Raw genomic sequence first — 25,605 nt, forward strand, 5'->3', positions numbered from 1 at the left:
CCAAAAGAAAGCTAGGGATGCAATTTAGGAACAGGTCAAAAGGAATTTAAGGTGAAAATCACTTAAAGGGTGAAGAGGATGGCTCATACTTATAAAAGGAAGAATATACAAATAATTATAAAAGTTATCAACATTTGTTTCACTAATAATGTATCTTTGAACTATATTAAGTAAAAATGAACAGAAATCATTAAATATACCATTGGCCATTTTAGTACACTACTCTCAAGGCAAAGAATAGAAACCTTTGCCATCATACTGATTCTGTTTTCTAAGAGCATTAAATTAGAAATAAAAAGTAAGGCCTAGGGCGGTGGCTCACGCCTGTAACCCCAGCACTTTGGGAAGCCAAGGCGGGTGGATCACGAGGTCAGGAGTTCGAGACCAGCCTGGCTAACATGGTGAAACTCATCTCTACTGAAGATACAAAAAATTAGCAGGGCATGATGCCACGCACCAGTAATCCCAGCTATTTGGGAGGCTGAGGCTGAGAATTGCTTGAACCTGGGAGGCGGATTTTGTAGTAAGCCGAGATCGTGCCATTGTACTCCAGGCTGGGCAACAGGGTGAGACTCCATCTCAAAAATAAAATAAAATAAAATAAAAATAAAAAGTAAAAGGCTCTTACACAACAATGTGAATGTACTTCATGCCACTAAACTGGTCACTTAAAAATATTAAAATGGCAACTTTTATGTTATGTGTATTTTTACCACAATTAAAAAACATTTGGGGCCAGGCCCAATGCCTGTAATCCCACTACTTTGGGAGGCCGATGTGGGCGAATCACGAGGTCAGGAGTTCGAGACCAGCCTGGCCAACATGGTGAAACTCCATCTCTACTAAAAATACAAAAAATTAGCTGGGTATGTGGCGGGCGCCTGTAATCCCAGCTACTTGGGAGGCTGAGGCAGGATAATTGCTTGAACCTGGGAGGCAGAGGTTGCAGTGAGCCGAGATTGTGCCACTGCACTCCAGCCCAGGTGACAGAATGAGACTCCGTGTCAAAAAAAAAAAAAAAAAAAAATGTGGATAAAGTAGTGCATTTTAAAGTTTGTGTGGTAGGCTGGGTATAGTGGCTCATGCCTGTAATCCCAGCACTTTGGGATGCTGAAGTGGGTGGATTGCTTGAGCTTAGGAGTTCGAGACCAGCCTGGGCAGCATGGTGAAACCCCGTCTCTACAAAAAATACAAAAATTAGCCAGGTTTGGTGGTGCAGGCCTGTAGTCCCAGCTACTTAGGAGGCTGAGGTGGGAGGATCACTTGAGCCTGGGAAGTAGAGGTTGCAGTGAGCTAAGATCATGCCACTGTACTCCAGTCTGTGTGACACAGTGAGACCCTGTCTCATAAATAAATAAAGTAAGTTTATGTGCTAAAGCTAACCTGTGGGTAGAGGGGAAAAACTATAGATTTAATTGCTTCTTTTTGGAATCCTGGACGTTTAAAAAAAAGAGAAAGACCTAAGGTATGAGTTTGACAGAAACACAAGTTGCTTCTGTGTGTTGACAATCAAAAAATGGAGTAAATATCTACATAATCAAAGACTGTGGGGCCGGGCACGGTGACTCACACCTGTAATCCCAGCACTTTGGGAGGCCAAGGTGGGTGGATCACGAGGTCAGGAGACCAAGACCATCCTGGCCAACATGGTGGAACTCCGTTTCTACTACAAAAATTAGCCAGGTGTGGTGGTGTGCGCCTGTAGTGCCAGTTACTCAGGAGGCTGAGGCAGGAGAATTGCTTGAACCCAGGAGGCAGAAGTTGTAGTGAGCCGACATTGTGCCACTGCACTCCAGCCTGGGGGACAGAGCGAGAGCGAGACTCCATCTCAAAAAAAAAAAAAAAAAAGACTGGGCTAGCATGGTAGCTCACACCTGTAATCCCAGCACTTTGGGAGGCTGAGGTGGGTGGATCACTTGAGGCCAAAAGTTCGATACCAGTCTAGCCAACATGGCGAAACCCCATCTCTACTAAAAATACAAAAATTGGCAGGGTGCCACAGTGCAGGTCTGTAATCCCAGGTACTTGGGAGGCTGAGGCAGGAGAATCACTTGAACCTGGGAGGCAGAGGTTGCAGTGAGCCGAGCTCATACCATTGCATTCCAGCCTGGGCGACAGAGCAAGACTGAAAAAAAGAAAAAAGAATGTAACAAAACAGGAGAAACAGTTACTTCCATACCTAAGATTCAAACAATCATGAATGAATATTATATAAAATCATGCCAAAAATATGAAAATATAAATAAAAGGATAAAAGTTTACAAAAATAGATATAATTGGTAAGAATTTAAATGGTTCAAAGTCCTTGAAGAAATTAAAATGTTGATTCAGCATTTCCAACACAGTAAAAAATAATGGAAAGGTCATGCGTTTTTATAGTTGGTCATTATGCTGAAGTTTTGGGTAACGAATAATATTTAAAATTATTCTCAACCTTGCTTTTGGTTTTTGTTTTATTTTGTTTACAGTGTTAACCTTGATGCCTGAAAGAACTGGAAATTATGAAGATAGATTCAGAAGTCAAATATGTTAACTAACTGCATTGAAGAGTAGAAGAAAACAATAGCCTAGTAGGTTTTTACTGGGATTAGTGAAACAACTGCCATTTTCTCAGCAACCCACTCCAGTCAAAGTCAAAACTAAAATTGTAAAATATCTCAAAAACAATAAAAATGCTATCTATATATCAGAAGCTCTGGTATATAACAAAACTGTACTAAAAATAATTTAGAAAAATAATTTATCTCATGCAAATGAATTAAAAAATCTAATTGAAAAGGATGAATTTCTTTTTTTTTTTTTTTGAGACGTAATCTTGCTCTGTAGTCAGGCTAGAGTGTAGTGATGTGATCTTGGCTCACTGCAACCTCCGCCTCCCGGGTTCAAGCAATTCTCCTGCCTCAGCCCCGCGCGTAGCTGGGACTATAGGCATGCGCCACCACGCCCAGCTAATTATTTAGTATTTTTTTTAGTAGACACAGGGTGTCACCATGTTGGCTAGGATGGTCTCGACTTTGACCTCGTGATCCACCCGCCTCAGCCTCCCAAAGTGTTGGGATTACAGGCATGAGCCACCGCACCTGGCTGAAAAGGATGAATTTCTAGAACATTAACTACCCCACCAAATCTTTAATTACCATTTACCACATTTTATTTCTAGGTTTTAAGATTTTCATTTTTAAACTTTACTTTTGGCCATGTGTGGTGGCTCACACTTGTAATTCCAGCACTTTGGGAGACTGAGGCGGGAGGATTGCTTGAGCCCATGAGTTTGAGACCAGCCTGCACAACATAGTGAGACCCGGTCTCTACAACAAAAACCAGAATTAACTGAATGTGGTGGTGGGGCGCCTGTAATCCCAGCTACTTGGGAGGCTGGGATTGGAGGACTGCTTGAGCCTGTCAAGGCTGCAGTGAGCCACAACATTGCCACTACATCCGGCCTAGGTGACAGTGAGACCGTCTTGAAAACAAAAGCAAAAAACTTTAATAAGATTAGGATTGCAGCATTGGAGAAATTTACTTTTAGAGAGATTATTACGGGTATTTGTTTGTTTGTTTTTTGTTTTGTTTTGGGATTGTTGCATAGGCACTTGAAAAGAAAAAAATTTGATAGCTTATCAATAAGATATATAGCTATGAGGTTTTTATAGTATTACTCATTTTTTTCTACTTTGTCTCAAGGAGCTGAGAGATATTCTTAAAGTTTCCTACCACAAATGTATTTCTATCTATATTTTCCTATAGTTTTTTTTTTTTTTTGAGACAGAGTCTTGTGGTGTCGCCCAGGCTGGAGTGCAGTGGTGCAATCTCGGCTCACTGCAAGCTCCGCCTCCCGGGTTCATGCCATTCTCCTGCCTCAGCCTCCCGAGTAGCTGGGACTACAGGCGCCCGCCACCACGCCCAGCTAATTTTTTGTATTTCTAGTAGAGACAGGGTTTCACCATGTTAGCCAGGATGGTCTCGATCTCCTGACCTTGTGATCCACCCGCCTTGGCCTCCCAAAGTGCTGGGATTATAGGCGTGAGCCACCACGCCTGGCCTTTTTCCTATAGTTTTTGCTTATAAATTTTGATGTTATGTAGTTTGGTGCACTGATAGTAAATACGACATCCGAAACTCATTTCACATTGTGTCCTTGTTTAATATTTTTTCCCCTACAATTCAGCCCTATCTAATATTAAGGTGGAGGCTCTTATTTCTTTTCTGTTGGCAATTCCAGATATGCCTTTGGTCATCTTTTTAATGTCATCCTTTGGAGTTCTTGTGCTTTTTTGTTGTTGTTGTTGTTGTTGTGGAAAGATGCATTTTATGTTATGCTTCTGATGTGGCTATTTTATAAATCTTTCACTATATACTCTATATTTGTGCTTTGTTTCTGTGTGTCTTCCATGTAATTTGGAATGTTTGGATTCTTTTTTGTTTGTGTGTGTGTGTGTGTGTCATCTTTATAATGTTAACTTCTTGAACTAAATATTCGAATCTACTCTTTAAGACAGTATTTATTAAATTTGTACTGTGAATAATGATAACAATTCTACACTGCCACTTCAAGGATTCTTTTGTTCATTGGATGTTTTTATTAAACTCCTCATATTTTCTTTTCTGTTTTTCTTTAAAAAAAATCTTTATTTCCATCTCATGTTGCTCACTTGTCTTAATCTGCTCTTTGCTACCTTTTGTGTTTTTGCAGGGACTTCTAATTTTTTTCAGGGAGACTTTTATTTTTGTGTTGCTTTTTTTTTCTTTTACTTTTTTACTGAGTTCTGTTAATTTATTTTTCAGAAATTTATATCACTATATTCTTTGTCTGTTTTTCCACAAGTAGTTAATTGTTTTAGTGAATTCCTTGAATTCATGGAGGATATGATTTCTTCTGTTGTATGTCAATTTATTTCTAGTGTATTCCTCTTAATCTCCTCTCTTTTTTTTTTCATCCTTTTACTCATAGCATCTTCGTACATCAGGGGATGTTTATTTTCTTTGAAGGAGGAGATTTCTTCCTGACAAACTGTGTGTATAAGATCATTTGGTGAGGTGTCAAAACTCCATTCCAGCCTAACATGACATTGTCTTGATTCCCCATTAAATTTTTTGATGACATTAGTTTTGGGGACTGGGGGTTCAGTGTGTGTAGGGTATGAATATGCAAGTGTGTGATGAAGAGAAAATTAGAGCATGCGTATTCATTTCAGGTATATAGGGAACTTCTTTTTTGTTTACTTTTAAGTTTATAGGTACAAGGGCAGGTTTGTTACATAGGTTAACTTGTATCATGGGGGTTTATTGTATAGACTTTCATCACCCAGGTATTAAGCCTAGTACCCATTAGTTATTTTTTCTGATCCTTTCCCTCCTTTCACCCTCCACCTTCCAAAAGGCCCCAGTGTGTGTTGTTCCCCTCTTTGTGTCCATGTGTTCTCATCATTTAGCTCCCACTTATAAGTTAGAACATGTGGTATTTGGTTTCTGTTCTTGCATTAGTTTGCTAAGGATTATCACCTCCAGCTCCATCCATGTTCCTGCAAAAGACATGATCTCATTCTCTTTTATGGCTGCATAGTATTCCATGGTGTATTATATACACCACATTTTCTTTATCCAGTTTATCACTGATGGGCATTTAGGTTGATTCCATGTCTTTGCCATTGTGAATACTGCTGCAGAGAACATATGTGGGTATGTGTCTTTATAATACAATGATTTATATTCCTTTGGATATATACCCAGTAACAGGATTGCTGGGTCAAATGGTATTTCTGTCTTTAGGTCTTTGAGGAATCGCCACACTGTCTTCCACAAGGCCTGAACTAATTTACACTCCCACCAGCAGTGTATAAGCCTTCCTTTTAAGAAATGAAGATGCTGTAAGCCTCATAAACAGAATCAACAGACATCACAAAGAAACACATTGTAATCTCCAAACACAATTAAATGAATAAATTTAAAAAGTAGCTTTTAAGAATCATACTTTTAGGCCGGGCGTGGTGGCTCACGCCTGTAATCCCATCACTTTGGGAGGCCCAGATGGGCAGATGACCTGAGGTCAGGAGTTCAAGACTAGCCTTGCCAACATGGTGAAACCCCATCTCAACTAAAAATAGAAAAATTGGCCAGGCGCGGTGGCTCACGCCTGTAATCCCTGCACTTTGGGAGGCCGAGGCGGGCGGATCACGAGGTCAGGAGATCGAGACCATCCTGGCTAACACAGTGAAACCCCGTCTCTACTAAAAAATACAAAAAATTAGCCGGGCGCGGTGGCGGGCGTCTGTAGTCCCAGCTACTCGGGAGGCTGAGGCAGGAGAATGGCGTGAACCCGGGAGGCAGAGCTTGCAGTGAGCCGAGATCGCACCACTGCACTCTGACCTGGGTGAAAGAGCAAGACTCCGTCTCAAAAAAAATAAAAAAAAATAAAAATAGAAAAATTAGCCAGGCGTGGTAGCCGGCGCCTGTAGTCCCAGCTACTTGGGAAGCTGAGGCAGGAGAATCGCTTGAACCCGGGAGGCAAGGGTTACAGTGAGCCGAGATTGCGCCACTGCACTGCAGCCTGGGTAACAGAGTGAGACTCCATCTCAAAAATAAAAAAAAAGAATCATACCTTCAGATATTAATGATCACAAGTATCTTTAATACATTTCTGTCTCTAAGTTCCTCCTGTGTGCTCGTGCGCTCTCCTGAATTCAGAGACCTGCTCATACATAACGACTTTTTTTTTTAGAATAAAGTAAGCTAGAGAAAAAAAGTTATTAAGAAAATCAAAAGGAAGATATTTATATTTAATATTCATTAAGTGAAAGTAGATCATCGTAAAGGTTCTTTTTTTTTTTTTTTTGAGACGGAGTCTCGCTTTGTCGCCCAGGCTGGAGTGCAGTGGCGCGATCTCGGCTCACTGCAAGCTCCGCCTCTCGGGTTCACGCCATTCTCCTGCCTCAGCCTCTCTGAGTAGCTGGGACTACAGGCGCCCGCCACCACGCCCGGCTAATTTTTTGTATTTTTAGTAGAGACGGGGTTTCACCGTGGTCTCGATCTCCTGACCTCGTGATCCGCCCGCCTCGGCCTCCCAAAGTGCTGGGATTACAAGCGTGAGCCACCGCGCCCGGCCCATCGTAAAGCTTTTTATCTTTGTCATCTTCACATTGAGCAGACTGAGGAGTAGGAGGAAAAGGAAAGTTTGGTTTTGCTGGCTCGGGGCAAAGAGGCGGAAGAGGAGGAGAAGGTGGAAGGGGAGGCAGGAGAGGCTTGCACACTATATGCAACTTTTATTGGAAAAAATTCATGTATCTGTGGACTTGCATAGTTCAAACCTGTGTTGTTCAGGGTCAACTACAGTTTATATTCTCTCTCATTAATTGTGCAATGAGTCTCTGATCTTCCAGTCTTGTCCATTCCCAAATGTTATGTATGTTTTGAAAATAATCTTTCTTAAGTAATATATATATTTCAATTTTTTATTTTGAAATTATTATAGATGCATAAGAAGTTAGAAAATATAGTACAAAGAGTTCCCCCATAAATTCCAGTTTATTGTGGTACGTGATTCTTTTTAGTGATTCTTGAATTCAATTTGCTGACATTTTGTTGGGAATGTTTGCATTTAAATTCATGAGAGGTACCAGCCTGTAGTTTTTTTTTGTTTGTTTTTGTTTTTTTGTTACTGTGTTTGTCTGATTTTGACATTGGAATAATACTGGACTTAAAAATATTAGTTTGGAAGTGTTTCTCCTCTTATTTTCTGGAAGTGATTATGTAAAAATGACACATTCCTCTTTATAAGTTCGATAGAATTCTTTGGTAAAAGCTGGGCATGGTGGCATGTGCCTGTAGTCGCAGCTACTTAGGAGGCTGAGGCAGGAGGATCGCTTGAGCCCAGGAGTTCGAGGCTGCAGTGACCTATGATCACACCACTGCTCTTCAGCCTGGACGACAGAGCAAGATCGTGTCTCAAAAAAAAATTAAAAAGAAGAAAAAAAAAAGAATTATCTGGTAGAACTATCTGGCCTAGAGATTTCTTTTTCAGGAGCTTTTAAATTATAAATTTAAATTAATTTAATGGTCATAAGATTGTTTATCTTATCCATTTTCAAAGGTTTGAGTTTTGGTAGTTTGTGATGTTTGAGGAATTGGCTTATTTTTTCTAAGTTATTGAATTTATTAGCTTGGAGTGTTTATTTTTCTCATTGTATTTTAAATGGCTGCTGCATCTATAATGATATTTACTGTTTTATTCCTAATATTGGTGTCTTTTTATCTTTGCCAGTCTGGTTGACTAATAGACCAATCAGTGAATTTATCGGTTTTATTATTTTGTTCTCTAATAACTGGATTGTATTACAATGATTTTTCTATCTTTTGTTTTCAGTTTTGTTGACTTCTACTTTTTATTATTTAGTTCTTTCTGCTTGATTTTGAGTTCTTTTGCTCTTCTTTTTCTAGTTATGTATTTATTTATTTATTTATTTTTGAGACAGGGTCTGGCTCTGTTGCCCAGGCTGGAGTGCAGTGGTGCCATCTCAGCTCACTGCATCCTCTGCCCTCCCAGGCTCAAGTGATTCTCCTGCCTCAGCCTCCCAAATAGCTGGGACCACAAGCACACACTACCACACCTGGCTAATTTTTGTATTATTGATCGAGATGGGGTTTTGCTATGTTTCCCAGGCTGATCTCAAACTCCTGGGCTCAAGCAATCCTCCCACTTCAGCCTCCCAGAGTGTTGGGATTACAGGAGTGAGCCACCATGTCTGGCCTCTTTTTCTAGTTTTTTGAGGTAGAAGCTTACATTATTGATTTGTAGCTTTTTCCCTTTTCTAATGTAATCCTTTAGTACTATAAATTTCCCTCTCAGCCTTGCTTTACCTGCATCCCACAGATTTTGATAGGTTGTATTTTTACTGTCTATACGTAGAACTCTATGTATTTTAAATATTATTTTGGCGATGTCTTCTTTGACCTGTGGGTCATTAAAGAAGAGTGCTGTTAATTTTCAAATATTTTGTGGATTTTTTTAGGTTGTTTTTGTTTGTTATTTTTTAATTTGCTTGGAGATTTTCTCTGTTTTGTTTCTGTTATTGATTTTTGTTTGATTCCCTTGTGGAACATACTTTGTATTGTTGTAATTCTTGTAAACTTGTTGAGGTTTGTTTCACAGCCTAGGTAGGGTATGGTTTATCATGCTCACTTTTCTATGGGTGCTTGAAAAGAATGTGCATTCTGCTGTTGTTTGTTGCAGCTGCCTTCTCTATAACCTTGATGATGTCCTGCCTAGTATTTTGATAAATTGCTAAGGTGAGGGAGGGGTATTCAAGTCCCTAGTATGCTTTCTTTAAATGTATACAGCTCCATGTGGTAATAGGCATTCCTTTCATTGTGCAATTCCAAGTTAGATTTTTTAATTTGGAGGATCATGTATTTTGTTTTCAAAAAGCATTTTATTATGAAAAAAGTTAAATATATGCAAAAGTAAAGATAATAGTATAAAGATCCCTTTCACCGAATGTCCCTGTCACACAGTTTCAGTCATCATCAACATTCTGCCTTATTTTTTACACTTGATCTTAGCCAAAAGGCCGAGAAGTGATTCTGCCTTATTTTTTATTTTTGAGATGGAGTCTTGCTCTGTTGCCTAGGCTGGAGTGCAGTGGCATGACCTCAGCTCACTGTAATCTCCACCTCCTGGGTTCAAGTGATTCTCGTGCCTCAGCCTCCTAGGTAGCTGGGATTATAGGTGAGTGCCATCACACCCAGCTAATTTTTGTATTTTTTGGTAGAGATGAGGTTTCTCCATGTTGGCCAGGCTGGTCTCAAACCCCCGACCTCAAGCAATCCACTTGCCTTGGCCTCCCAAAGTGCTGGGATTACAGGTGTGAGCCACCACACCTGGCCCATTCTGCCATTCTTACTTCATCTGAAACCGCCTCCCATTCAGCAGCTAGATTATTTTAAAGCAAATCTCAAACACCATGTTTTGTCTAAAAATATCTTGATATATATCTCAAAGAGATATGAATTCCTTTTTTCCTTTTTGTTTAGCGTAACCAGTAAGCTAATGTCATACAACAAAATAACAGTAATTCCTTGATATCCTCTAATCCCCACCATTTGCATTTCTCTAAATTGTCATAAATATTTGTTTAAGATTGGTTCATTTTAATTAGGAGCGAAAGTCCACAAGTTGCATTTGGTTAGTATGGCTCTTAAGTCTCTATTAATAAAGAAAATAAATATTCCCTTCCATGTCCATTCTCTTGTAATTAATTTTTTGAAGAAGTGGGTCATTTGCTACCTTCTGAATTTAGCTGATGTCTTGGTCTTCATATTGTTCAGTATGTTTCACTCTCCTTCCCACTCCTGTGAATGGCTTGTTAGATCTGGAGACTTGATGATATAGGGGTTTGAATTTTATTTTTTGGCAAGAATACTTCATAAGTAGTGTAATGAAATTAATTACTATGCCATGTCAGCAGGCACATGAGAGCTAGTTTATGGATGCTGATGTTACTAGCTGATCTATCTGTTGTACACTTCCCTTCGGCCTTTCAACTGAAACATTCCAACAGTCATTAATGATTATTGTCTAAATCTGTTATTTCATTAGTAGTTATACATCGTGGTATTTTAATTTTATCCTAACTTCTTTATTTATTAGCTAGAATAATTCTATAAAAAACTTTTGCAGCCAGGCAAAGTAGCTCATGCCTGTAATCCCAGCACTTTGGGAGGCCGAGGCAGGTAGATCTCGAGGTCAGGAGATCGAGACCATCCTGGCCAGCATGGTGAAACCCTGTCTCTATTAAAAATACAAAAATTAGCCTGGTGTGGTGGCATGCACCTGTAATCCCAGCTACTCGGGAGTGTGAGGCAGAGAATTGCTTGAAGCCAGGAGGTGGAGGTTGTAGTGAGCCGAGATTGCACCACTGCACTCTAGCCTGGGTGACAGAGTGAGACTCTTGTCTAAAAAACAAAAAAAAACTTTTCCTCACCAGCTGTTTGGTTATCCTGTAATACAGAACTTAAAAAAACATTTAGACATAAATCTGATTACCTTAATTACCATTACTGAAAGTAAAAATTCCATACTTTGACCAAACTGTTTTTCCTGTACTGCTTTGCTGACACATCAGACAGACTTCTCTCCATTTATATAAACCTGTTTGCTGTTCCCTAAACTCATGGTGTATTTTTCTATCTCTACACCTTTTATTCTTGTCTTTTCTGGGCATTGTCCCCCTCACCCCATATTCTGGGTTACACTTTGTATCTTCCAAGTTAAATTCCTCAACTCTATGGAATGTAAACTTACTCCCTTATGTAAAATGTACTTTTTGTTTGTTTGGGCCCTCAGTGTGTTCCACATAAGGCATCTACTTTTCAACACCTTAATGAATTTGTTATGTCTTCTTTTTTAAAAAACTTCAGTCTAATTTATTTTCCAAGTCTTTTAAGTTGCTAGAAGATTGGACACATAATTATTTCTGTGTTCCCAGGGCTAGCATAAGGGCTCGTCCTAAGTTGATCAGAAAGTATATTGCAGGTCATTCATCCAGTTGCTAGGAAACTAAAACACAGCTTATTTCAATTGCCAGTTTTGAAAAATGAGTAATTGACTGACCATAGTACAGAACAAATAGCAGAAATTCTTGATGGGATTTCTGTGTTCCACAAAATATGTAAAACTAAATATTTAATATGCACATATATAAAATATTTGTTAGAAATTTCTGGATTATACAGGTGTATGCAGTTGTCAAAACTTTAAATGGTAAATTAAAGATTGGTGCATTTAATTGTATGTAAATTTTACCTAAAAAAGGTTAACACGGCCGGGCGCGGTGGCTCACGCTTGTAATCCCAGCACTTTGGGAGGCCGAGGCGGGCGGATCACGAGGTCAGGAGATCGAGACCACGGTGAAACCCCGTCTCTAATAAAAAAAATACAAAAAAAAATTAGCCGGGCGTGGTGGCGGGCGCCTGTAGTCCCAGCTACTCGGAGAGGCTGAGGCAGGAGAATGGCGTGAACCCGGGAGGCGGAGCTTGCAGTGAGCCGAGATTGCGCCACTGCACTCCAGCCTGGGCGACAGAGCAAGACTCTGTCTCAAAAAAAAAAAAATAAATAAAAAATAAAAATAAAAAATAAAAAAAATAAAAAAGGTTAACACGTTTTACACCCTAGTTCATGATTTGCATTTTGAAGTATTAAGAGAGGCAGGTGCGGTAGCTCATGCCTATAATCCCAGCAGTTTGGGAGGCCGAAGCGGGTGGATCACCTGAGGTCAGCAGTTCGAGACCAGCCTGGCCAACATGGCAAAACCCCGTGTCTACTATAAATACAAAAATTAGCTGGGCGTGGTGGTGCATTCCTGTAATCCCAGCTACTCGGGAGGCTGAGGTAGGAGAACTGCTTGAACCTGGGAGGCAGAAGTTGCAGTGATCATGCCATTGCACTCCAGCCTGGACAACAGAGCGAGACTCTGTTTCAAAAAAAAAAATGAAGTATTAGGAGGAAGTGTGGCGTCATCTGCAACTTACTTTGAAATGTACAAAGAAGCAAGATGGATAGATAAAATAATGGCTTAGATGTATGATAAAGCAAGTAAAGTGTTAATGATAGATCCTAGGTGGTAGGTATACATTTCTTACTGCACAATTATTTTAAATTGTCTGTATGTTTGAAAATTTCCATAATAAAGTATTAGAGAAATGGGAGTGAGTTTTTAAAAAGAGAATGTAAATTTAAAACAACAAGACCTGTATTTCATATTCCTAAATATAGTCTCTCCAACCCTCTAAGCTGACTATGCACATTGAACAGGAATTTGCCCTTACAGGGATCAGTGTCCTTCAGGGATGTGGCTATCGATTTCAGCAGAGAGGAATGGCGGCACCTGGACCTTTCTCAGAGAAACCTGTACCGGGATGTGATGCTGGAGACCTACAGCCACCTGCTTTCAGTAGGTAAGCACAGTCACCTTGGTATCTGAAAGGAGGCCTCACTGAGAGTGTTTTCATTCTCAGTTGATGAATGCTGTCCACATCTTAAATAGGTGATGATTTTGTCCTTGATTTGTCTAGGATTCTTTATTTGTTTAGGGCACTCAGAATATTGCCCTGAAAAGTTATGGTTACTTTTCTGAAGAAAAAATCCTTATCAAAGAATAAGAGATTATTGGTTGGGCCCTGAAACACAGTTAGCTGGACCCAGACCTTTATCATTTCCTATGAACAGGGTATCAAGTTCCTGAAGCAGAGGTGGTCATGTTGGAGCAAGGAAAGGAACCATGGTCACTGCAGGGTGAGAGGCCACGTCACAGCTGCCCAGGTGAGTGAAGCGAGTGTGACTCGGGAAGATGGGAGATGGGAGGAAATCTCAGCTGTCTTGGGAAACACCAACAACCTTGGAATACTATTAAGATGCTTTTTCTGGAAAGTTCTGAATGTTTTTGTATTGCTTAATGCCCCTTGGCCTCTCAGATCACTAAATGCGTTCTCCCTGGATGAACTTTGTCATGTATTTTTTGTCACAGCCTGGGTCGCAGCCTGGGCTGTGTTGCCCAGGATGGAGTACAGTGTCATGATCTCAGCTCACTGCACCCTCCACCTTCTGGGTTCAAGCGATTCTCGTGCCTCAGCCACTCAAGTAGCTGGGATTAAAGGTGTGTGCCAGCCACCATGCCCAGCTAATTTTTGTATTTTTAGTAGAGGCAGGGTTTCACCATATTGGTCAGGCTGGTCTCTAACACCTGACCTCAAGTGATCCACCTGTGTAGGCCTCCCAAAGTGCTGGGATTACAGGCATGAGCTACTGCGCCTGGCCGACCTTTGTCACTTCTGTGTTCTTCTTTGGCTTTGTGGATTCTGAATCATGTGCCAGTCTCCCTCATTAAAGATCTTTCTTCCTTGATTTTGCTCATTTTCTCTAACATTCTTCTTTTCCCCTACATTCCACATAGTCCTAGAGTCTTTCTTTAACCTTCAGACATTGATGGATCTGCTTTCTTTCAAAGTTACTCTGTTTCACACAGTCCCACTCCTGCTAGTCACCTTTATTTCTTTTCTTTTTTCTTTTTTTTTTTTTCTTAACTGTGAGATGCCTCAGAGCTTTCTGTCCAATCACCCTCTCTTTTTGTTTTCTGCAGAGGAGTGGCCATGAAATTTCTTACTTCTTCTCAGTCCTTCATGCCTGGATAAGCTGATGACTTGGGGGTCACTGTTACGTAATCTTTGGGATTATCTTTCTGCTGTGTTTAACATGATTAATCACCCTTCCTGACCTTTTTTCCTGATGTTGCTTGAGTGATTCCACATTGACCAGGGTTCCTTTTTGTTGTTGTTGTTTTTGATTGCTTTATTTTTATAGTTTACCTGATGAGGTCTGGGTTTAATCATAGTCCTCAGTTTAAGACACACTATCATCATGAGTCTGGGTCAGGATTCTCTCTTATTTATTTTTTGATTTATTCCTTTTTCTCTTTCCCCCACACCCATTTTTCTGCCTGTCATAAGCTACAGTTTTATATGATGGAAACATTTTTTATTTCATGCATGTTGTAAGCGAATTAAGAGTTTGGATCATTAGTTTATGTGAATGATGCTGTGGTATATATAGTGTTTTTTGCCTTACTTTTTCCACATCTGTCCATGGTGTTATCTGTTCATCTAGTTTATTTCCTCTAACTGCTGAATTGTTTTCCAGGACATTTCCTATCAACACTATCTCTGCCTTCCTCTTCACGTTACTCACCCTCAGCCTTTTCTCTGTGTTCAGCCTGGAGAGTCATTTGTACCATACTCCTAGCCTCTGCTAGCTGTGCTTTGAACTAAAATCACCTGTTTCTCATTTGAGCAGAGGAGTTTAGGTTTCAGACCTTATAGCAGGGAATCTCTGAAGAGGTTTCTTTCCATATTGAAAGAAAAGGTCATGATGAAAGTGATGTGGGATTCTACTTTATTCTAGAATGATTGTGACAGATTGGTGACAAATAGAGAGCTATCAGCAGAGAAAATAAATATCAAAATGATGTTGCTTTCATCAAGAAAATATTGAAAACAAAGAGGCATTATAAGGATAGTAGAAAAATAATTCATGTGAACCCAAACATCATTTCTTCTCCCAAAAGACCCCATCAATATGCCTCATTTGGAAATGGTTTAAAGCATAATTTAGATTTATACAGTCATAATAAAAATAATCCTTCAAAGAATGTTAAAAAGATTACCAAATGATAAAATGTCTTCCTATAGTAACCATGAGTGTATTCCAACAGGAGAGAAATTATGGGACCATAATCAATGTAGAAAAATCCTCAGTTATAAACAAGTATCCTCTCAACGTCAAAAAATGTATCCTGGGGAGAAAGCTTATGAATGCGCCGAATTTGAAAAGATATTCACCCAGAAGTCACAGCTCAAAGTACACCTGAAAGTTCTTGCAGGAGAAAAGCTCTATGTATGCATTGAATGTGGGAAGGCTTTTGTACAGAAGCCAGAATTTATTATACACCAGAAAACCCATATGAGAGAGAAACCCTTTAAATGCAATGAATGTGGAAAATCCTTTTTTCAAGTATCGTCCCTCTTCAGGCATCAGAGAATTCATACCGGAGAGAAACTCTATGAATGCAGCCAATGTGGGAAAGGCTTCTCTTATAACTCAGATCTCAGTATACATGAGAAAATTCATACTGGAGAGAGACACCATGAATGCACTGACTGTGGCAAAGCGTTCACACAAAAGTCCACACTCAAGATGCATCAGAAAATCCATACAGGTGACAGATCCTACATCTGTATTGAATGCGGACAGGCCTTCATCCAGAAGACTCATCTGATTGCACACCGAAGAATTCATAGTGGAGAAAAACCATATGAGTGCAGTAACTGTGGCAAATCCTTCATTTCCAAGTCACAACTTCAGGTACATCAACGTGTTCACACAAGAGTGAAGCCGTATATATGTACCGAATATGGGAAGGTCTTCAGCAATAATTCCAACCTCATTACACATAAGAAAGTTCAAAGTAGAGAGAAATCTTCCATATGTACTGAGTGTGGGAAGGCCTTTACCTACAGGTCAGAGTTGATTATTCATCAGAGAATTCACACTGGAGAGAAACCTTATGAATGCAGTGACTGTGGAAAAGCCTTCACTCAGAAGTCAGCACTCACAGTGCATCAGAGAATTCATACAGGAGAAAAATCATATATATGCATGAAATGTGGACTGGCCTTCATTCAGAAGGCACACTTGATTGCACATCAAATAATTCATACTGGAGAGAAACCTTATAAATGTGGTCACTGTGGGAAATTGTTTACTTCCAAGTCACAACTCCATGTTCATAAACGAATTCATACAGGAGAAAAGCCCTATATGTGCAATAAATGTGGGAAGGCATTCACCAACCGGTCAAATCTCATTACACATCAGAAAACTCATACAGGAGAGAAATCTTATATATGTTCCAAATGTGGAAAGGCCTTCACCCAGAGGTCAGACTTGATTACACATCAGAGAATCCATACTGGGGAGAAGCCTTATGAATGCAATACTTGTGGAAAAGCCTTCACTCAGAAGTCACACCTCAATATACACCAGAAAATTCACACTGGAGAGAGACAGTATGAATGCCACGAATGTGGGAAAGCCTTCAACCAGAAATCAATACTCATTGTTCATCAGAAAATTCATACAGGAGAGAAACCCTATGTTTGCACTGAGTGTGGAAGAGCTTTCATCCGCAAGTCAAACTTTATTACTCATCAAAGAATTCATACTGGAGAGAAGCCTTATGAATGCAGTGACTGTGGGAAGTCCTTTACCTCCAAGTCTCAGCTCCTGGTGCATCAGCCAATTCACACAGGAGAGAAACCCTATGTGTGTGCCGAGTGTGGGAAGGCCTTTAGTGGCAGGTCAAATCTCAGTAAGCACCAGAAAACTCATACTGGAGAAAAGCCCTACATTTGTTCTGAATGTGGGAAGACCTTTCGACAGAAGTCAGAGTTGATTACACATCATAGAATTCATACTGGAGAGAAACCGTATGAGTGCAGTGACTGTGGGAAGTCTTTCACTAAAAAATCACAGCTCCAAGTGCATCAACGAATTCACACCGGAGAGAAGCCTTACGTGTGTGCTGAGTGTGGGAAGGCCTTTACTGACAGGTCAAATTTGAATAAACATCAGACAACACACACTGGAGACAAACCCTACAAGTGTGGCATCTGTGGGAAAGGCTTCGTTCAGAAATCAGTGTTCAGTGTCCATCAGAGCAGCCACGCTTGAGAGAAACAGTGTGAGAAAACCCCACTGAGGGTTAGGTCTGATTGTACACTGTTGCATGCATGCAGCAGAAAAATATGTATATTATTGTAAATAGAAATGACCACATCAGAATGTCACACATGGCTGTTTTGGAGAGGGCCTCTGAGAAGGCACTGAATGAGGCGAGGGACCCTTCCTACATTGTCACCATCCCCAATAAACCTTGGGGCATTATTCATACTGACAAGGAACGGAGTCAATTTGGTGAATAGAAAAAGCCTTCTCATGAAAACTACAATGGAACACTGTTACCAAATTCTTCATAAGAAAGATCATATTATGAGAATGATAATCCTGTTTACTGTGGATTAGGTATAGTGCCAACAGTTTGAATGATAAAACAACATAATATGTAGTTATTTTGATAGTGATGAATCCTAAGTTATGTGAGTTGTTCGTTGTGGAACACATTGTGTAACAGACTCGTGGATGTTTTTCTTTCTTGTTCGAATCTACCACAGTTGGTCATATCCAACCCTCATTCAGTATTTCTATCAAGAAATAGATGCTACAAAAAAAAAAGAAAAAACCTTTATGTATACAGATGTAAACCTCAGGATGTATGTTGAGTCCCCACTGTCATCTAGCACCGAGACTTGCCACCCCGCTCGTTATCTACCATGACTGGTCTCTCAGCCTCACAGGCCCTCAGCACATTGTGTTTTGACCCGCAGCACAGTGTCTTGTGAACTCCCATCACCTTCAAGAAAGCTTCTGAGGTAAGAATTTTCAGGTCATCTGGGACAACTTAAATGTCCCTTCTGCTGTCATAGTTCTTCCAACTCAGTTGCCTTTTTTTTTTCATTACTCATCACTGACTGGAAGCTTAGCATTTGGCTTCCTTAATGATGTGACTTTCATGTAACAGATTAATAACTTATATGAAAACCAACACAACCATATGTTTAGGGCCAGAAAGGGCCATGATGCCTGGCCATTTTTCCCATTTTACCTTACTCTTATGTGTGTCACACTTCATCATCACAATCCAGAAAGTTTCTGGAGATCTCCTCATTACCTCTTTTATAATCACCTCACTCCAGCATGATGTCTGTTACCTCCTCCCATTTGTGACAATGTCTAGTAAGGTCCACTCTCCATTCTGCGTGATGACCACTTATTACAACCCTCAGAATAGGGGACAGTGGTGTGCCCCCGCAATACGATGGTTACTATCTCCTGATACTTTTATTACACCTCTAGCAGGATATCTTGTGATCCCCCTTATTGATTTTTCCCTCACAATGATGAACAATTATCTCCCATTACTCACCTAGCAGTATCTAACTGTCCCTAACACAGCGTGTGGGAATGCCCTCAATACGGTGGATGCTGTTAACTTCCTTCCTTCCCCTTAGGTAACGGCAGTGACTTACAATGAACCATAATGTCCACATTTCCAAACTGTATTTTGGAGCCTCTTCTGTCGCCTTCTTTATAGGACCCTAGTTTAAAAAAAAAACTAGACAAATGTCTATTGATGCCCATTAATCACTAACACAGTGTCTGACCCCTCCGTTAAATTTTGATGGTATCTCTTGGCTCCCCGTTGTCCCCTGTTAACCCAATGTCTGCTGATTCTCAACTTCCCACATTGCTTCATGAGGTTCCTTAGTCACCCTTGGCTACTGTACTTTCCCCAAGATTGCATCTCCATATTTGCATGGTCATGATCCCTGGAAGATGGTGATGAGGATGAGGTCCCAGCCTCATAGACCTTTTCCTCTGAGTTCCCCCCAAGGCACAATGGAATGATGGACCCAGGGTGGGCCAGGGATGATCTGGAGATCTCAGGAGACCACAAGCTGGGCTTCCTGTCTATTACATGAGTAGTGATGTGGGCAGAACAGTGAAAGCTGTCTATGTTGGTTCAAATTCTGGTGCCAACACTGATCCACTTAGGGACCCTCAGCCTGCCCACAAACCTCTGGGCCTCAATTGCCTCAGTTGTAAAATGGGATTATGGGAGAATGAAGTGACTTTTTTTGGGTCACATTATGGATGGGATCCAAGCCAGCAGGGCCCAATGACAGCATCCTGTTAATATTAGTCATCAGTCAACATAAGCATCTGACTATCCTCTGTATGCCCAAGCCTCATGAAGGGAAACAATTTATTATAAATTACTTTTGATTATTTCTCTTATATATTTATTATAACAATATTATAATACTTACATGTATATGTATATGCATATACCCGTATATACTGAAGGCTTTATTTTTTAGAGTAGTTTTAGGTTCAAAGCAAAATTGGGTAGAAATTACAGAGGTTTCCTATATATCCCTAATCCACATATGCATAGCCTCCCACATTATCAACATTCCTCTCAGAGTAGTATATTTGTTACAATTGGTGAACCTCCACTGACACTCATTATCACCCCAAGTCTATAGGTTATATTAGCATTCATTCTTGGTGTAACAGCATAGAATGTGTCTTGTACTTTCTGCTTGTTGGAACAAGTGGATCATGGCATGTTTCCACTGTTACACACACAGAGTAGTTTCACTGCCCTAAAAATCCTCTGTGTTTTGCCTGTTATCCCTTCATCTCCTCTAACCCTGGCAACATTTTTTCCTTCTCCATAGTTTTACCTTTTATCTTTTGTATCATATAGTTGAAATCATACAATGTGTAGCCTTTTCAAATTGACTTCTTTCACAGTAATGTGGATTTAAGTTTCCTCCATGTCTTTTCATGGCTTGATAATGCATTTCTTTTTAGCGCCAAATTATGTTCCATTGTCTGGATGTTTATTTACCTACTGAAGGACTGTTGGATGCTTCCAAGTTTTGGCAATTATGAGGAAAGCTGTTATAAATATCTGTGCAGGCTTTTTGTGTGGACATAACTGAAATATTTTTAAAGTTATATTTATTGAGGTATAATTTACAGTCAGTAATATTCACACTTTTTAGTGTAGAGCTCTGAGTTTTGACAGTTGTATCTAATCATGCAATCAACACCACAGTCAAGATAGAGAACAGGTCCTTCACTTCCCTAATTTCTTTCTTATCCCTTTTTAGTCCCTTTTCCCACTCCCAGCCCTTGGCAATCACCAGTCTGTTTCCGTCTCTATAGTTCTGCCTTTTCCATAATATTGTGTAAATGGAGTCCTTGTGTGTGTGTGTGTGTGTGCGTGTTTTGTATGTGTATGTATATCTCCTTTTGAGTCGGAGTGCTTTCATTTAATGTATTTGAGATTCACCCATATGGTTATATGAAAAACAAATGGAAAATAAAGTGATGAAAAGATGCTCAACATCTTTAATTATCAGGAAAATGCAAATTAAACCACAATGAGATACTACTATAGAATGGCCTTTAGAATGGCTAAAAATGAAAATGTACCACAAATTGGCAAGAATACAGAGCAATGGAAATTTTCATGCATTGCTTGTAGGAATGTAAAATGGTCTGTCCACTATGCACAAAAGTTTGGCAGCTTCTTATACTATTAACCATACATTTATCATATGACTCAGCAACTCCACACTTAGGTATTTACCCTAGATGAAAGAAAAATTCTGTTTACCTGAAAACCTATACTCAAATGTTCACAGCAATTGTATAATTGCCCAAATTAGGAAGTAACACAAAGGTACATCAGTGGATGAGTGATTAAACAAATTATATACACCGATACTATGGAGGGCTGCTCAGACATAAAAAAAGATTTATTGACACTTACTACAACATGGATGAATCTCAAAAGTGCTGTTATATTTTACCATGTGATAACTTGAACTACATTGGATAAAAGATTTATAGATGTAAATAACTAGATTTATATATTTTAATTTTATATGTGCCTGTCATTACATACTATAGTAAATTGTGTCTACAGTATGTTATATAGCATATTGTAATATTTATTACTGTATATTCCTTATGACAATAAAATAGTTTGTATTTTATATAATAGTACCTGTTTTATAGTATATATTTTATTTTATATGATTACCTAATTTTAATATTTTAGGTATCAAACTTTCACATAATATTTTGGTTATTTCTACTTTCACGTAGTTGCATTTAATGTTTGTAGTGTAAAGATATAACTACAATAAAAGAGGCCATAGGGTCCAGAGAGTCTGCAGTTGGAGTTAGTCAACATTTTTATTTGCCAGGCATCTCAATTCTGGCTGTTTTAACATCAAGGCTCCTTTCTCTGGCTTTGGGCCTTTGCACTGACTGTTCTGAGAGTACTCTGCTTCTCCAGTGCCCGTGCATCTTGCTTTCCTCTTCCACCTTTGGAGTGCCTCCACCCCCATCTTATCCTGCCATTGAAGTAACACATCTGTAGGGCTCACTTGCTGCTCCCTTATTTTGTACTATATTTGCATTGCAAATACTACTACTATCTGACCTGATTCAATATTCCTTTTTTTGGTTTCTCATCCCTCTTCCCCACTGGACCATCAGCCTCATGAGACCCAGACTTTGTCTGTCTTGTTTTTGCTGTATCCCAGGCACCCAGCATGGTGCCAGCTCAAAGCAGACGCTCAGTACAAGCTTGTTAAATGGATGAATGAATAATAGCAATAATATCGAGGTTGACCAGATGCCCCACACAGGTTGGTTACATGTGTGAGGAAGTTGGTGGAGTGGGTTCAGTTCCTCTAATTCAAGATTTAATGCCTCCTCCCACCATGGTCCAGCACACCCAGCTCTAACTCTATGTCAGGGCGGTACCCAACTGAATATCCTACCTACATACATTCCACACTGTTTACGAGATCTTCTAACTTAGCCTCCTCCTGGTCACAGTGGCAGGCCACGTAGAGGGGGAAAGGGGAAGTAGTGGGGGATCCATAGGCAGGGGGCTATTCCCATCAGCATCTACCCTAGCACTTTCTATCCTGCACCCCATAGTCAGTGTCATCTGCCCCACCTCCTCCACTGGAGCAGCCACTGGAAAATATGGAACCCCAGGAGCAAGAGGAATGTAGCAGGGCTGAGGGTTCTGGGGCTCAGGCACCTTGTTGGATAATGGATGTGATGCAGTGTGGCAGATATTGACCCCGTGGCCAAAGTCAGCTTAAAGCCAAGGTTGTCAAGGACACTTCCCATAATGCCAGGATGAATCACACCCTCCACCCTCAGCTCTCAACTGGGCTACTAGTGCCAATGTGACTATTTTTTATTTTTATATTTTTGAGATGGAGTCTCACTCTTTCACTAGGTTGGAGTGCAGTGGCACGATCTTGCCTCACTGCAACCCCTGCCTCCCGGGTTCAAGCGATTCTCCTACCTCAGCCTCCAAGTAGCTGGGATTACAGGCATCCACCGCCACACCCAGCTAATTTTTTGTATTTTTAGTAGAGATGGGGTTTCACCATGTTGGCCAGGATGGTCTTGATCTCCTGACCTCATGATTTGACCACCTCGGCCGCCCAAAGCATTGGGATTACAGGCCTGAGCCACCGTGCCCAACCCAATGTGACTATTGTCTATGGTATATCCTACCCCCCCCACCACACTCTACTCCACATTCCTCATACCATACCATACCATACCATACACCATGCCATAGCATACCACTTACAGTTTTACTTAATTCTACAATTATATTGTTTCTATTAATGGTTTTAAATATAATCAACACAATTATACTTTATAACAAATATCAGAATCCTTATCATTATTTATTATATGCCTCTAAATTATTAAGATATCATAAATAACAACATATCAATTCTGATGCTAAGAAATCCTCTGTCTCTGCTAGTTTCTGCCACCTTCAGGTGTTTGTATTATATAAACACAGTAGTCCCACCCCTGGGGTGATGTTTTCCACCCTCTGTGAAATCAGCACCATTAGGTTACATCCTTAGTGATTTTATTATGGTGTTATTTTAATATTTATTATAACAAGGAATACTGCTATTAAAACAAAAAATTGTGTTCTCTGTTTACATTTGTGAAATAGGACAATATAAGAAACACATTGGTACAATCATTTGAGTTATATTAAGTTTGTGCCTATAATAAATGCCAATCCTGAAAACCCATGGTGTGTTCTATTATATTGTGGAAAATGGGCACATTTACAATACAGTGTTGACTGTTGCTATGGTCTAAATTGGTGCCTCCCCCCACCAAATTTACATATTGAAATCAGTTTCCCATTGAGCTAATATTAACAGATGGAGTCTTTGGTAGGTGATTAGGTCATGAGGGCTTTGCTTTCAGGAATGCAATTCATGGTCTTACAAAAGAGGGCCAGGGGAGTTTCTTTTCCTTTCTGCCATGCGAGAACACAGCAAGTAGTCACCATCTATAAAGCAGACAACTCTTACCAGACACTGAATGTGTTGGCATCTTGATCTTGGACTTTTCGGCCATTGGAAATGTGAGCAATAAATTTGTCTTGTTTATAAATCCCCCAGCCTAGGAATTTTGTTATAGCATCCCAAACAGACTAGGACAACCATATTATTTATTGCTGTGTTTAACATATTACTCAAAACTTAGTGGCTTAACATAATAATAAACACTTATTTTCCCACACACTCTCTGAGGACTGGAAATCTAGGCACAGTTTAGCTAGGTGGTTCTGGCTTGGGAACTCTCATGAGGTTGCAATCAGGATGTTGGCCAGAATTGCAGTCATCTGAAGGCTAACTGGGGCTAATTGGATCTGATTCTAAGCTCACATGACTATGAGCAGAAGGTGAAAGGCCTCAGTTTCTCACCACATGGAACCTACCATAAGAATGCTTGAGTGTGTTCACCACATAGTCAATGTATTGGTTACAGTGGTCAGTTCTATTTATCGTGAAAGAGGACTCTACAGAGTTTGAATACCAGGAGATAAGATTGATTGAGGGCAATCTTGGAGGCAAATTTTAGTTAAGTATTAAATGTGCACCAGGCCATGTTCTAGGTTCATTCAATCCTCCTAATGCTTGAGATGAGCACAATTATTATACTCATTTCCCACAAAAAGAATGTGTCACAGAGGAATAAAGGAATTTTCCAAGATCACAAAACTTGTAAATAGCACAGGGAAATTCAAACCCAGGCTGGCCGACTACAGAGTCCATTCTATTAACCCCTATGCAATGCTGCACCTGAAAGGCCATCATTAGTGTGATCACTCCCAGGCTTGGTTATAGTGTAATCATGCTGTAGTTATAAAGTAATACAGTAGTAATAGTGTAGCCATAATACTTCTCCTGAGAAGGCTGGCTATTCCTGCATCCCTGCCCCATAGGAGGAGGACATTGTTAACATCATCATTTTTATCATTATTTTAATATTGTAACTCTGCCTATTATAACAATGACGAACACTTTAGTCTTTCCATGATATGGTTTTATGTCTTCACTTATTCTCCTGGGAGTCTTTCCCTAAGATTTATAAACTTAAAATCCTAAGCCACTCCCCAACTGAATGGACCCCCTTGTGGCCAAGGTGACCCCAGAAAACTCCTTTTTTTTTGTTTTTGAGACAGTTTTGCTTTTGTTGCCCAGGCTGGAGTGCAGTGGCACAATCTCGGCTCACTGCAACCTCTGCCTCCCAGGTTCAAGGGATTCTCCTGCCTCAGCCTCCCGAGTAGCTGGGACTACAGGCATGTGCCACCACGCCCAGCTAATTTTGTATTTTTAGTAGAGACGGGGTTTCTCCATGTTGGTCAGGCTGGTCTTGAACTCCCGACCTCAGGTGATCTGGCTGCCTCGGCCTCCCAAAGTGCTGGGATTACAGGTGTAAAGCCACTGCGCCCGGCCCCCAGAAAACTCTTACTTAGTTCCCAGCCATGACAGGATGGAAGGTTAGACAGGCCTCATTATACCCCTCTCTTTTGTGGTTTAAATATAACAACTGACCAACATGAATGTTAAAACAGAGATCATAAGATTGACAGAACAGATGCTTTGTGGCAATAAGACATAAGCTGGACGCAAAGCCATGCCAGGCAAGGGATAGGTCACATCCCCCTACACTTAAGGAATAAATTATTTTCTGGCCGGGCACAGTGGCTCACGCCTGTAATCCCAGTACTTCGGTAGGCCGAGGCAGGAGGATCACCTGAGGTCAGGAGTTCTAGACCAGCCTGACCAACATGGAGAAACCCCATTTCTATTAAAAATATAAATCAGTCAGGCATGGTGGCGCGTGCCTGTAATCCCAGCTACTCAGGAGGCTGAGGCAGGAGAATTGCTTGAACACAGAAGGCAGAGGTTATGGTGAGGTAAAACTCCATCTCAAAAAAAAAAAAAAAAAAAGAATAAAGTATGTTCTAACTGCCTCTAACTGCCACAGGTTTTTTTTTTTTTTTCCTC

At 40.2% G+C, this 25,605-nt stretch overlaps 1 protein-coding gene across 4 annotated transcripts in view; it reads left to right on the forward strand.

Annotated features, from left to right (window-relative positions):
- Window positions 1-25,605, forward strand: part of LOC129466307 (zinc finger protein 585A) — a 111,118-nt gene that overhangs the window by 30,628 nt on the left and 54,885 nt on the right. For 2 of the 4 annotated variants that reach the window (XM_055249648.2, XM_055249647.2), the window contains exons 3-5: window positions 12,822-12,948; window positions 13,220-13,312; window positions 15,258-17,606. In XM_055249648.2, coding sequence (XP_055105623.1) covers window positions 12,822-12,948; window positions 13,220-13,312; window positions 15,258-17,275 — 2,238 coding nt within the window. In that variant the 3' untranslated portion in view covers window positions 17,276-17,606. Of the gene's footprint in view, window positions 1-2,468; window positions 2,571-12,821; window positions 12,949-13,219; window positions 13,313-15,257; window positions 18,034-25,605 lie in introns of those variants that run through there. The other 2 variants (XM_055249651.2, XR_008652107.2) reach the window with 2 other exon arrangements.

The sequence above is a fragment of the Symphalangus syndactylus genome, chromosome 17 (genome assembly GCF_028878055.3).
Source record: "Symphalangus syndactylus isolate Jambi chromosome 17, NHGRI_mSymSyn1-v2.1_pri, whole genome shotgun sequence".
Classification (NCBI taxonomy): Eukaryota; Metazoa; Chordata; class Mammalia; order Primates; family Hylobatidae; genus Symphalangus; species Symphalangus syndactylus.